General features: G+C 49.1%; 1 protein-coding gene and 1 long non-coding RNA gene across 2 annotated transcripts; both read left to right on the forward strand.

The window, feature by feature from the left end:
- Nucleotides 1–202: 202 nt before the first annotated feature.
- LOC144153298 (organic anion transporter 7-like) lies at nucleotides 203–1,990 on the forward strand. Its single transcript, XM_077684949.1, has one exon. It carries the CDS (start codon nucleotides 203–205, stop codon nucleotides 1,988–1,990), a length of 1,788 nt encoding a protein of 595 aa, XP_077541075.1.
- A 7,578-nt stretch (nucleotides 1,991–9,568) lies between these two features.
- Nucleotides 9,569–13,330, forward strand: LOC144152615 (uncharacterized). The gene is made up of 4 exons (XR_013319195.1): nucleotides 9,569–9,795; nucleotides 10,864–10,945; nucleotides 11,640–11,727; nucleotides 12,374–13,330. It is a non-coding gene; the product is annotated as an uncharacterized LOC144152615 (long non-coding RNA).
- Nucleotides 13,331–14,895: the final 1,565 nt, after the last annotated feature.

The following is a 14,895-nucleotide window of genomic DNA, read 5'->3' on the forward strand; positions in this document are numbered from 1 at the left end:
ATGCTCGTGCTGCACGCACGCACGCACGCACGCACGCGAGCAGGCAACCGAGAGAGAAGAAGAAGCTCTAGAGGCTGACACAGCGCGCGTTCCTTCTGCGTTCCTCTGGCCGTCGACGCCAACCGCGCCGATAACTGACACGAGCCTGAGAAAGTCCCGTTGAGCAGGCGAAGCGAAAAGAGCGACTGGTCGAGCCACCGCAATGCAGTACGTCGTCCCCGCGAGCCTCGACCCAGACGACCTGGAGACCAGCGAGGGATTCGACTGCGGCGACGCCTTCGGCCATGGAAACTTCCAGCGAGGCGCCCTCTTCTTCACCGTGCTGAGCCTCTGGGTCCTGCACTGCCACACTCTCGTCTTCCCGCTCATTTCTGGCGACGTTGACCACTGGTGCAGGCAGCCCGCCGGCCTCAACATCTCAACGGACGAGTGGAAGCGCTGGGCCATCCCCCTGGACGACCGGGGCCAGCACAGCCGGTGCACCTTGTTCGCCAAACCGAACGACCCCAACGACACCACGGTCGTGCGTTGCCAGGCGTGGGACTACGACCCGGAGTTCGCGCCCACTTCCATCGTGAGCAGCTGGGAGCTGGTGTGCGGGAGAGCCTGGCTCATCCCCTTAGCCAACGCGCTTACTATGGCTGGAGCCCTGGTCGGCCTCGCTGTGTCCGGCTTCGTGGCGGACCACATCGGCCGCAGGCTAGTCGCACTGGGCGCCGCGTCGACGCTCTTAATCGCAGCGTTTGGCAGCTCCTTCGCCACCAGCTACCTCGTGTACGTGAGCACCAAGTTCATCATTTCCGCTTCTGGCACCACGCTCTTCATCGTTTCCGCCCTGCTGCTCGCGGAGGTTTCGACACACCGGTACCGCGCGGCCCACGTCGGCTTCACCATTGCCGCCGGCTTAACGCTCGGCGACGTTACGTTTGCCGTAGCCAGCCGGATGCATCACGCGGGATGGGTGATACGGCAGCTTGTGATGGTGTCCCCGACGGCCCTGATTCCCGTCGGCTTCCTGCTTGTCTCGGAGTCGCCGCGCTGGCTCATCGCGAAGCGACAATTGGCGCGCGCGGAGGCGGTCATGCAGGCCGCGGCCAGAACCAACGGCTTCCATTCGGGTGGCCCCGCGAAACTCGTCGCGAGGCTCGAAGAGAGACTCAGGACAGCGCCCAGTCCGGGCCCCGTCCGGTTAATCCACGTGGACAGCGTTGATGTCATTCGTCGCCGAGCGAAGACGTTGTTTTTCGCGACTTTTTCCGCCATGTTCACCTACTACGTGGTCCTGCTGGCCTGGGCCGCGGGGAAGACAACTCTGACGAAGGGAATCACCCTGACAACAAACGCGATTGCCTGCGCTGCCCCGCTGCATGCGTTAATCAGTTCGAACGGAAAGAGGATGGTGACCGGTGCATTCCTCCTGACGGGTATCTCGTGCAGCGTCTTCAGCATCGCCACCGGCAGCTTTAACCTGTCAGCTGATGTGCACAACATCGGCCTTGCTGTCACCGAAGCAATCTCCTTCGTGACTTTGGTCTGTTACTTCACCTACATGATTCTCGCCTCCCCTGCACCAGTGCGAGCAACTATTTCGTGCCTGTCCTTCGCGTTCGGCCGCTTAGGGGGCGTAATCGCGGCCGCGATTTCAGTGCTGCGTGCGGAAGGGCGCGAAGACGTGCTGTTCGCACTCATAGCGGCCGTCACTTTCGGAGCAGCCGGTCTTGTGAGCCACATGCCGGTCAGCCCCAATCCCGAGGCGACGGTTCTAACGAGCGCAGAGGCCACAAGCCCACTTAGCCGCAGGTCGACCTGTGCATCCCCTTGTGGCAGGACAGAGCTGCTGGAAGGATTGATGAAGACGCTGGAACAGCGGGAGCCTTTCTCACCCAAGGTCAAACACACGCATTCGCATCGGAAGATTTCGAAAGCGAATAGTAAGCTGTTCCGTAAATCGATATCAGCGAGAAAATCGATGGATCAAAAGGACCTCTGAGCTGCCTTAGTGTTCTGTATTACCGTCTGTGTCCTGCTTTCCCCCTTCCTTGCGCACGTTTTTGATGGAATTTCTGTAATTGCCACTTATCATTGAAGCTTGTGGCCGAGATTTGTAGTAAAGCTTTGGAAATATACATCTATTTTCATTTTTCCATTGTCCTGTGTTCAATACCACGGGTGTATCGTGTTTGTGTATGTTAAAGGCACCGTTGCGTGAGAGTTCGCACATTTTACGAAAACATTGATTGCGGTTTGAACGGTGCAGTGAAATGCCATGTTAGAACAGCAACTTCGCTTCTAACGACTCCTCCTGTAACGGCCACAATCAATATTACGCTGTTATTCATACTAGCGGACCCCTTGTAGCGTTTTGCTGGGAACGGTTGCCTCGGCGGCCGACGGCCAAAACCTCGCCTTTATGACAGCGAAGCTGCTTAGAAAATCGTAGTATTTCGTGTCCGCAGTTAAAAATGGCAAGAAATTGCCGAGCGTGCGCATGTGACCTCGGGCCTCGCAGCGTCCGCCCGTCAGTTAACAAAAGAATTTCGTAGTGCTCATGTGTGCGTGACTCGCGACGACCCCCCAGCGACCCCTGCGCACGTTTGTCAAGCCAAGCGCACCCGAATAGGAAGATTGCGGCGCCCGTTCGGCAGTTAAAAATTCGCGAAAATGCCGCGCTCGTGTGTGCGTGCCTCGCGTTGACCGCCCAGCATGCCCGGCGCATTTATCAAGCCAAGCATACCTACTTCGGAAGATTTTAAAGGTTCGAAAAAAATCTCCAGAGTGTCATCGCAACAGTGGCAACACTTGCTCGGAACGAGAAAGCCTCTGGCGTTCGGCGTGATCGTGGAAACACTTGCTCGGAACGAGAAAGACACATAACTTAACAACGTGTGGGTTCGAGCTATTTGGTAATCCATCGTACGAATTTAAATCGCAATAATTCAGACAGGGTGACGAACGGGACAAGGACAAGCGGGTCAAGTACAAGGGGATCAAGTACAAGCGGGTCAAGTACAAGCCTCTTGTGGAGGGTACAGAGTGGCGCCAGGCATGTAGGCGGGCTTGGGCCTCGCGACGGCAACGGGGTCTGGGCGGCCGTTCATGTCCACGAGGTACGTTGACGAGTGTCGCTGTAGTACCGGGAAAAGGCCGGCGTGGTGAGGTTGGAGTGGCCTGTGCACAGCGTCGTAGCGCACATAAACGTGGGGGGCATTGCGAACGTCCGACGAGATTTAAACGTCTGTCGGCGAGGAAGGTCGTTTAGGCTTAGGTTGAAGTTGCGAAAGAGCATGCGTAGACTTTGCACACAGCTGCTGGTAGGCAATGACTACGCTGGCTGGTCGAGAAATGACCAGGGAGCCGGAGTGTCGAACCATAAACTAGTTCTGCACTGGAACCGGACAGGTCGGTCTTAAGGGCGCGTCGAATAGCCAGAAGAGTCAGCGGAAGGCGTTGTACCCACTCGGATGGCGTCTCGTTAGCAGTAAGAGCTGCCTTGAGGTGGCGATGAACGCGTTCCACCAGCCTGTTGGTCTGGGGGTGATATGTGGCCGTACGGAGTCGAGTCGTCCCAAGCAGGGGGAGAAGCTCGCTAAAGAGAGATGATTCGAATTGGTGGCCACGATCCATGATGATGGTTGTAGGGCCACTTATGACTATTGAGTTTTTTCCAGCCAAATTTGTTGCTTTTTCTAAATCCTGCCCGTCCAATTATCGCCATTTACACTATTACAACGAGTAGGACTGGAAATTTCCCCAAATCTGCATTAATGTGTGAATGGAGGGCGTTACACGGATCGCAATTTTTCGTATTTATTTTATATTTTTCTTATTTTCTTAATTTTTCAAAAGTTCATTCGACCTATTTTCTCCATTTACGCTATTCTAACGATTACAGGTAAAACTTTTGCGAAATTTGCATTATTGTGGAAATGGCATTTGTTATACGTTTTGCCATTTTCCGTAATTTTTTAATATATTTCTGATATCTTAGTTTTTCGAAATTTAGTCCAAACTATAATCTCTATTTACGTTATTATAATGAATACATTTGGAACTTTCGCGAAATCTGCATTTTTCTGGCACTGCAGGGGGTTACACGGTCCTGGCTGCGGGGGTACTCGGCTAAGAATGCCACGCAATCAACGCGTCCGCCTACACGAATCCAGGCAGGGAGGGAGGGCGCGACGCTAGCCGAGGTGCGAGAAAGGATGGAGAGAGGGTGGCGTCAGTACTGCGTCGGTTGGAGCCGTGGATGGAGAGAGAGAGAGTGAGAGAGAGATTAGACGTTTATTGAAGTTAAGAGATGGGCTGATGTTGAAGCTTTAATATGGCATCCTCAGTCCAAGATGATGCCGTACGTGACCTCGCCCACAGCTGCAGAGACTCAAGCCATCGCAGAAGCCATTACACTTCACCAGCATCGGCCCGCCCACATTACACTCCGCACGGACAGTCAGGGAGCACTTCGAAGCTTCACCTCGAATGACATTCCATCCCCTGTCCACACTAGCCTGACAACATACATGCACGCTCATCCCCACCTACACGTTTTCCTCGAATGGATCCCTGGCCACCAAGGCATAGAGGGTAATGAACGAGCTCACGCTCTGGCCCGCGACGCTCATTTCCCGGGCAGCCCTCAGCCGTGGCCTGAGGAATACAATCCAAAAGAGGATAGAGCAATGCACCAGAAAAGGCGCCGCGAACATCTCGGCAACCTCCGCAAAGCAAGAATGGTACTTCCCTCCCCATCTAAATTCATGTCACGGAGACACGCTACATATATTAGACAGGCGCAGACATTGTCCCTCCCCTGTGATCTGTTCCTCCACTACATACACAAGTCACCCGGCCGTCCGCACTGTCAGGTATGCGGTGGCTATCCGGACAATGAGCATACATATTGGCGCTGTGTACGGGCGACCTCGTCTTCCACATTTCTGTCGACCAACCCCTTCCCCCCTGATATTCCCTACTCGTGGTCTAGCTGGCCCGCTCCCCCTGAAAACCTACGGGCAGCCCTGTGGTCCCTCTTGGCTGCCCACATTGAAACTCTTTGTGCACCTCCGCCAAGCCCACCACCGTCGGAGGACCGTGGAACACCGCGGCTCGGACTTGAGCTGCCTAACAAAGTTTCATCTCTCTCTCTCTCAGTCCAAGATGAGGGGGAAAGAGCACTGCGCGGCAACAGCCTAGGCGGGGGGGGGGGAGGGGAACACACTATGAAACAAAAATGTAAGCCGTTACACTCAATGTGAAAGCGGTCGGAAGTGCAGAGCAGTGATTCGCCATTATGGGCTGTAGGGCCATTATCCACTCACTGCTACCACCCCATGCCATTCAAATTTCCCGCCTTTGCAGTGCTCACGCGCCCACTGCCTTGAACTGCGCCAGCGGGAATTCTCTTCTTTTTGTGCTTGCTTCAATTCCTTATGTTGGAGCTGTTTTGCGTCATTTTGAACGCGGAATTTCTTTCTTGCGCGGCTGCAGCCTTTCTGCGACATTTCGAACGCGCCATTTACTTCTAGCGCGTGGAGCCTTTCGGCCGCATTTCGGACGCGCCATTTTTTTCTTGTGCGGCCGCTTTTTTTGCTTACTATAGTAAAAACCAACCCAACGAGCGTTCCCATCTAAAGCAACGCGGGCGCTGCCGGTTAATTACGTATATTTTTCCTCGAATGTACCTATAGGTATCTTCGCGCTAAACAACGCGGAGATGTAAGACAAGCGGACGTGGTTCACGAGTTTTGAACGCTTATGACTATATAAACCACTTGGCTTTCGAAGCCTCTGGGGTACGCCGCGACGACAGCGCTACAACTATACGCCCTGTTGCTCTATTTGGGTCCAGCGAGCGACCTACGACGACAAGGCGAGCGCCTAAAGTGCTCTGCTCTTAAAGGGACCCTGGAACACTCTATTCAACTTTTTTCGACATCCTAAATGCTTGCAGAACGTAGTCCCCCAACACACCCAGTACTTAGATTAGCGGGTCGCAAAGTAGCTCAGCCAAAAATTAGTGCTCTGTGCCCATCAGATAACTTGGAAACTCACTCAAAAGATTCTTTCTTTCCCGGTTTTGACGTTCTTCGGCTGCTGGAATTACGTCACTAAGGCCATGTAGCGGCTGTTGGCCGGTTTTCCTTCAGATGCGGCAATGAAGGCTTTTTGATAGCAACTTAAAAAAAAAGCCACAAAAACAACGCAGAAATGGAAGGCGTATCTGGTGCGACGAGCAAATCACGCGGTGCCGCTCCGTGCTGGCAATAACTATAGCTTTCGCAGGCGTTCGAGACGCGAAGGAAAGGGTGAAAGCGCTTATCGAAAATGCTGCAGGGTCCCTTTAAAAGACAGAGTGCGGAAGGGAAGAAGATAAAGAAAGGAGCCTTCAACACGTTTACCAACCTTTCGTGTGCAAAATTTATGTTGCTCCTTGTTTCTTCCGCTTCTGATCTAATGAGATCGCCGACGAAAGCAGTACGCATTAGAACGCCTACGTGCATGCGGTACGGTGGCAGGGTATGCTGGGAAGACCCCTTTCACCCATGAATCGTCGACCTATGTATCCACCCAATTCACCACAATTCATTCTGATGCTGATGAATGTCCCGCGAATTTTCAGCGGTTCGTCCGCCACGATGATAGCGCTGCATGGAGGAAAATTTTGGGGCAACATTTAGGAGGTCGAGCTAGCGTATATTTGTCCGCGCGACAAGCTAGTTCCGAGCGTGCCACATACAGTCAAACCCGGTTATGGCGAACTGCAATATGCGCCACGATTAGTTCGATATATCCAATAGTTCGATATAGCCGAACCCGCCTATAACGAGTTTATTTTTACGAGTTTGCAATACGCGGGAACCCCCTTGCCATCCCTGCATGTACAAACGAACAAAATAAAGTATGTCATTACCGTACACAAAACAATGGATTTATTGTAAATAATAAAGCTACTTTCCGTCTTAACGCCGTAACTGTCTTCTTCCAAAAAAAGCGGTGATTTTTGTTTTCCCTGTCATTTTGGCAGCGGTAACAAGCACGGTATTCTTTACACGAGGATTGTTTGCACCAGTTCGAGTCCATGTCCTTCAATATCCCAGAAATATTTGGGGACGACCCTCGATTGCCGAAGGTTAAGCGTCGGACGGCTTTCACTCGCGACATCCTCTGCCTCCTCCATCCTTTTCATCAGAATTACGACGGTACTGCTAACGGTGCCCGCGTCCGAGGGGCTTACAATGACGGCAGCATCGTCGTTCACACTCAGCAAAATCTTCGAAAGCCACTCCTTTCGGCACAACATCGGGAAGGTTGGCGAGCTGCCGTGTTGGTCCGGACTCACTGACTGGGCGGGTTACGTCGCGAGTTCGGCGCGTCGGAAACAGTTACGGAAAGTGTCGGGGTCATGTCACTCTATACGTGGCGAAACGTCTCAGTCGCGGCCTTTGCTCAGTGGTCGCGGCCAATCAACATCTCAATCGCCGCTCCGAGTCCATGCATTTTGGCAGCCATTCTATGCACGCCGAGTTCGATATATCAGATGTGAAGTTCGTTATAAGGAATATGTTTCCCGTGTATTACCGTAACTGATTTATTTTTGTTCGATATATAGCATAATTCGCTCTATCCGGGTTCGTTATATACGGGTTTGACTGCAGTAGGAAACTACGCAGGTGAAAGAGAAAAAAATTACATGCCCTGTTATAGCAAAAACTCTGCGAAGGCACAGATGAAAAAACAGGTGTTACGATTTGCCACCTTCTAATGTTTATCCGAAATATAAACTATCATTAGAAAGACTTACGTCACAGCGGATAGTGTAATTCTAATAGAGCTTATCAATGGAGAAAAATCTAGACGTACGGGGAGGGGCTATCTTGTGTCCTCTCCAAATTAGGATAGGTCTCCCTGCTCGTGGAGAGCAGGCTCTACTACATTGCACATCCCCTCGACGACAAGCTCAGTCAAGCTATTCTCGTTGGACCCAAAGGAGAAATAACGGTGTTGCAAGGTCACTGCACAAAAGGCCAGCTCGAACTTGTAATGCCCCTTGGACCACCTTATCTTTCCTTCGCCGAATCCGGCGAACAAAGAAATTCGTCCAATAGACTTGCCACCTCGCGCGAAAAGAAAAAAAAAAATCGGGAGTACGAATACGAAACACGCTAGAAATCAGCGGCGCCCGCCTCGAACAACTGGAGCGCTGGGATTCATCTGAATTTACTCCGGCCCGATGTAGTCGGCGCCGAAGGCAAGACGAATCGTCCCGATTTGCATGAATCGATGGCCGCGGATTTCCTCGGCCGTTTGAACTGGCCCGGGCCAGACAATAATCCCTTCGTCGGGGGCTTCTTTTGCCCGGAAGAAACATCGCTTAACAACCGGGGGCCCAATGCAGATTCTCTTTTCTCAATCGGCTGCGGCAGTGATTCGGCGACGGGCTTGCCGGGCCGGCCTTTCGACGCGCTGGCAACATTCGACTCATTTGCAATCGTGCTGGAAGCAGAATAATTTTTCGCGCTCGGCCTCTTTCACATTCACTCGCGCTTGTTTCGTGTTGTCTTGCTCTGCGCGAGGCAGATAAGGCGCCTTGAACGTTGGTGATAAAACTCGGCCAAGTCGTGCGTTTGACGTTTTGCTTCCGTCTCTTTCTAGGTGCTTGGTTCGCGCTTAATAAAAGACGCAACTCTTTTTTTTTGACCACCGCTGACTGAAAATACGTGGCGGTTGCCCACTCACCGAGTATGAATACTTTACGCCGCAATGGCGTCTGAGAACAAAAAAGCGCCAAAACTTTGTCACGTAATCTTGCGCAGTTGGGTTTCTATAGGGTTCAAATAGGATGTCTGTAAAGCACACAAAAATCGTTAGTAAGGGAGTGTAAGGCCAGGTTCAGACTGTTGCCGCAACTGTCGTAATATTTTTAAATAATGACGTCATTTGACGTCTCAGCCAACTGAAACGCCGCTTTTTTTACGTCCGTAGCTCACGATTTGACTGTTACGTCGGTAGTCTGAACGTTGATTGATTGATTGTAGGGTTTAACGCGCCGACGCAACGCAGGCGATGAGGCGCGCCGTAGTGGAGGGCTCCGGATTAATTTTGACCACCTGGGGATCTTTAACGTGCGCCGAAATCTCGTACACACGGGCGTTTTTGCTTTTCGCCTCCATCAGAAAAGCGGCCGCCGCGGCCGGGAATCGAACCCGCGACCTCGTGCTCAGCAGCGCAACGCCTTAGCCACTGAGCCACCGCGGCGGGTGTACACTCTAATCCTGGTAACCCTTAATGTAACTTCTAAGCGGAAGTAACGTATAAAATAAAGGTTACAATGGATCCATTTTGAGGTTTTCTTTATCCCAGTCCATTCTAAGGGTTACAAGCCTGAAGTTAAAAGCGGTTTATAGGTTACATTAATAATTTATAGGTTACATCAACAAAATCTGACATGTAACCTTTACGTTGTAACCTATAAAACGCTCTGTAACCTCTAAGAGATGCACGTCGCGCCTTCTCTCCAGGCGGCCGTTGATTTCTCCGTTGCATGACGGGATATAGAGAAATGGCGGCGCCCGCAGGCACGGTGGCCGCGTTTTCGCGCCACTCGAGCCTTTTTACTGCTGTGATATCCCTACGATGAAGCGAGGATTGCTGTTACAAGACTTATTTGTCGGCGTGAGTCGCGGAGGCTGCGGCGAGCCCATTTGTGACTGGCAGCGCTACACGGCCCGTTCTTCTACGACCAGCATCAAGTTCGCATGTTGGAACAATGCCCCGGCGCCAGTGAAAGCGAACTCGGTGAGTATATTCCCGTAACGGTTTCCGTGTTTTCATTGGATGTATCTTTTGGCTGGAGGCTTTTCAATTTGAAATTGCAGCATTCGAGAGGGATTTTCGTTACCTTACTGGTTGCTTCGCTGGACGTTTTCTGTTGTCCGCGACGGCAATTGAATGAAATCATGGGCTTGCGTTCGTTGCGTCAGACTATATATAGTGGACGATCGGGAAAGCCCGTACATTATAACAGATAACGGCGCTCGTCGTGACCTGCTTTCTGCTCTGTTTGCGCGCCTTCGTCATGTGTCGATCGTTTTGTTTACGCTATTGGCTGCATCGGGCGCACTTGACGAGTTATTGGCCCATGTAATTGTCAGGTAGCTCTGTTTTGAATAATTGAATTTTTCCCATTAAAGTTTTATATTATCGCGCTATTCTCTGGGTATTATCATTTTGTTTCAGCCGTCACGAAATGTTCATTTTTCTCGCTGCATATATTCCGAATGGTGTCTAGTTTATCGGTCTTGTAGTAATATATCCGGATAAACACAAGGTGTGTGCTGCAGAAAAGTAGTCCACTAAATGCTGCCAGATATTTCTTAACTCACTTTTGTCCAGTTCAAGCCTCTTTTTTTGTGAAAGTTTGCCCTACCGCACAATAAAAAGTTTTCATATGTACAACACTCTTAATTTTTGTCATTCTTTTCCTTGAGTCGGTAAATTTCGTGTTAGCCATTTTGAGACAGCGGGACATTTTCACCATGTCAAGTGGGTTTATTATTCTCATTCGCACAAATCAGTCATTTATTTATTCGCGTGGTATTGCAGGGCAAATGGTTGTCTCGCGTGATCCTAGTGTAGTGCAGTAAAGCGACTTTACAGAATGGTGGTATGTATGAGCCCGCAGGCAGGCTGCTTGATTGTTTGTTTTTTTTTTTTGATGATAAAGATATTGTGCCGAATTACATAGAGACAGGTGCAGGTGTAAAAGTTGGTGCTGCACCCTCATCGGTTCCTGGTTGTTCGAAAAGTGTGGTTGCATCTAGCTACCTATGCTATGACTTATGAGCACTACTGTTTTTCTTGCAGGCAGTGTTCCTTGAGCTGACAACCAGGACTCCCCTGCGTATGACACTAGTTGAAATGAAGTCTGATTTCAGTGGAAACAACGGTATGAAAATACAATAACTAAAACACATTCATTCCAATATTCTTTGTAAAGATGGCACCCAGGCCTGCACAGACAAAAGTATGATTCACTTGTAAAAATGCGAGGCCTTTCTTCAAGTGTTATGATGTTACATTTCGTATCTTATTTTGCCTCATGTTTAGTGATTCTTTCTATCAGTTCGTTACTACATGAACGTTATGAATTCACATAACGATTTCTCCAGCATGGAGCTTTGTAGTTTTTTATCAACTCTAGCTATTCTATAAGACGCGTGGTTTTGCAGAGCCAACAAGAATAACTCTTTTTCGAACAGAGCTCTTTAAGAAAGCTGCAGTTGTTAGTGAGTACTTGTGCTGTGTTGTTTTCTTCGTCTTACCCGCCGCGGTGGCTCGTTGCGCTGCTGAGCACAAGGTCGCGGGTTCGATTCCCGGCCGCGGCGGCCCCTTTTCTGATGGAGCCGAAAAGCAAAAACGCCCGTGTGAACGAGATTTCGGTGCACGTTAAAGATCCCCAGGTGATCCGGAGCGCGCCTCATCGGCTGCGTGCGTTGGCGCGTTAAACACTACAATCAATCAAATCGATCTTTTCTTCGTCTTGTCAAGTTTGAGGTGTTCTTTTATTATGAATGTATACCAACTGCCCAGCTCTCAAGCATATTACATTGTAACCCAAATAACCCTTCGAGTCATTACAGGTACAAACCTCCTGGGAATGCCACTTGAAGATCGGTGCAAGTTCTAGATGTATCCTCTCCCACAACAGATCTGGACGAAGAAAAAAATGTAAGTTGGCGATTCTTTTTTACTGATAGCCGAGGAAGAAACCACCGATAAGAACACTTTACTGAAATGAAAAACGTTTCGGCTTCCATGTGGGATCCTTGTTCAAAATGAAACTGCCAAGACAAGGGGGGGAGGGAGATGTTTAAGTACAGCCAAAAATATGACGAGGATGGCGTCAGAATCGTGAAAGCGCGTTTCCTGGGTTTAGTGCGACATTCGTTCTGTGGCGTGTAATATTGATTCCACGTGAAGGCGCGGAAATGTTTTTGTTTTCTCTTTTGCAAATGTATGTCAGTTTATCTCGTAGCCCAATGTTTCTGCCTGTTCTGGGTGAGCATGCAGAAACATTTCGCGAGATAAACTGGAACACGGAACGATTAAAATTCGGTAAGGTTGGCAGGTATGACTATAGTGGCTTCACGTTCTGAACAATGCAGCCAAATTACTCTGTGTAACGATTACTGAAATGATGTGAAATTATTAGGAAAGGCCGTAAATCACTCCTCTGGTGTGGCCTTTCATTTCATTCTCTGGTCTCCGTCTTCTTTTTCGTGCAATATATTCGTCGTACTTCACATGCCTATGATTTGGTTTTAGGGGCTTATGGTTGCACTGGATTTTGTTCTTTTTCTAAAATTTTCTGTAGATGGCTCTTCAAGACGGGGAAATCCAAGTGACGGCCCTCGCATATATACCTCCATCTGCAGCATCAGGGAACCAGTTATTCGATGACCGCGGGGAATCTTCAGCGTGCCCTGATTTTGTGCTTGCTTGTGTACTACGTAAATTGCGAAGCTTATCTCTGAATTTTCCCAAGCGCATTTTTTCATGCAGGAAATTAAAGATCCCATTTAAAGTTTGTCCACAAGACAGATTGCAATCGGCCTGGAAACTTGTTAGTGCTGCATAAAAACGATAACTTGGCGTGGGAATCACAACTCAGGTGGAACTGTAAAGAGCAACCTAAGAGGGAAGTGTAAAGATTATTTCGTAAAGACGAGTGAATTCCAAGTGTAATATTAGACTGAGTGAAACGGAGAATGTACGGCACATAGCCATAAACACTGCTTTGTATGAAACAGTGACTTTGTAATAAATGTTCTTTCTACTTTCCCACATTCTGCGTTTTTTTCTGTGGGGAACCATGACAATAACGCTGTACTGGAAAAGTGCACCTCTAAGAACCATCTTATAATTGTAGCTCAAACTCGAATTCGTCTGAAATTGTTCAATGGCAGTATCCGAGCAATTCGAAATACTTTGCATACATCCATGCAAATATTGAGGTAAAGAATCTGTATATTTGGCCATGTTTGTGAAGCTGTTCACGCAACATTTATTAAATAGGTTTAATAAGGATATATGAATAAACCGAATTTTACCTGGAAGTCTAAAGCAATATAGGAAACACCAATTCGCCCAGGAATCCGCACTCGTCTAATACCCATTAAGGAACAATAATAACATTGGGGTGGTTCGCAGCTTTGCTTTTTAATAAATACCCCACAGGTGTTTCATAATAATAAATGGGAATGTTCAAAACTACTGATGCCAAACTTCTGGAAATGTGCCCCTGTTAAATGCGCAAATATGTGTGTATGTACTGCAATTGTCTTTTGATAATCATGGCCTAAGTTGTCAGCAAGAAGTTTCGGCTGAAGGCTATGCTATCATAACTTTGGCGTCCTTTTGAAGTATGCTATCAAGTGCATGTTTTCACTAAAGCTTGGTTTCACTAAACCCTAATTTTGTTTAACTAAAGCTCAAATTCATGCCCGCAATTTACCAAAAGACTATCATGCATGATACTGGTTTCTTAAACGGCACAAAGCTGATGCAAACATCATATTTAGTTATGCCTGTTTATAAGACAAGTGTTGCCAATACTCACGAAGATTTTTGGGTGACAACCTGGGTAACGATTATCGAAGACGTAATACAACGCATTATTAAGAGAACATTTTAAAGGTTTTTGGCACTGCAATTTTAGGAATTACAAAAGTAACTTCTCTTTTAGCCCCAGCCGTGTGGCCGGCAGTTTATTCGAGGGACGAACAAAGGCACCCGACGGAAAAGTTTAGACGGCGCAATGAACAGCATGGTCGCACATATCGTCTTCCACTAACGCGATGTTTGTTTACCACGCGGGAAAGACGCCTTCGGGGTGTCGCCACTCTGGCGCCGGCGAAAGCGCGCCTGGCACGCAACATGACACCTTCCAGGTGTGTGGCCTTGGACGGTGGTAGATGTAACTTATATAAAGGTATACATGCTGAAAGCTGCAAAGTAACCCATAACTGAGTAACCCTTACGTGTATACGTATATAAAGGTTACGAAGATATAGGTTACATTTGTACCTTATAAATTATAGGTTACAAAAATTCGAAAATGTATACCTCTATTAAGGGTTACCCAGCTTAGAGTGTAGTCTGAACGTAGCATAAGGCTATGCTCAGACTACCGGCGCGAAAGCCATATCGTGATCTATGGACGTATAAAAACGGCGTGTGACGCAGTTCGGTTGGCTGAGACTTGAAATGACGTCATTCTTTAAAGTTATTACGACTATGGAGGCAACAGTCTGAACTCGGCCTAACGCGTCTTTAACCTAAAATGATTGATTGATTGTATGGTTTAACGCGCCGACGCAACCCAGGCGATGAGGCGCGCCGTAGTGCAGGGCTCCGGATTAATTTTGACCACCTGGGGATCTTCAACGTGCGCCGAAATCTCGAACACAACGGCGTTTTTGCTTTTCGCCTCCATCAGAACAGCGGCCGCCGCGGCCGGGTATCGAACCCGCGACCTCGTGCTCAGCAGCGCAACGCCTTAGCCACTGAGCCAGCGCGGCGGATCTTTAACCTTAAATGATGTTCATGTGGCGAAGTCACCAGGATGAAACGGAGGATGGTTAATTTACCGAGTTGAAGCTGGCCGCATTGTATACGTCGTCGCCTCATGAATCAATATCAATGGAAGTTCCCCCTCAAGAGAGACATTCGGTGTTCCACTCAAAGCACCAGTGAGGAACCGTTTATGGTCATGATGAGGAAGACGGTGCGTCATGACTTACGCACGCGCAACAGTGGGTAGGGATTAAATTTTGGACGGAGGCAGGTGTACAACATTACGTTTAGTTAAGAATGGAGGCAGTAGTTAAACTCCAA

This window comes from Haemaphysalis longicornis, unplaced genomic scaffold (genome assembly GCF_048455015.1).
Source record: "Haemaphysalis longicornis isolate Haplotype H1 unplaced genomic scaffold, Haemaphysalis longicornis Haplotype H1 scaffold_9, whole genome shotgun sequence".
Classification (NCBI taxonomy): Eukaryota; Metazoa; Arthropoda; class Arachnida; order Ixodida; family Ixodidae; genus Haemaphysalis; species Haemaphysalis longicornis.

Excerpts from the sequence above, each read along its gene's own strand:
- LOC144153298 (XM_077684949.1), top strand. The coding sequence starts at position 203 with ATGCAGTACGTCGTCCCCGCGAGCCTCGACCCAGACGACCTGGAGACC.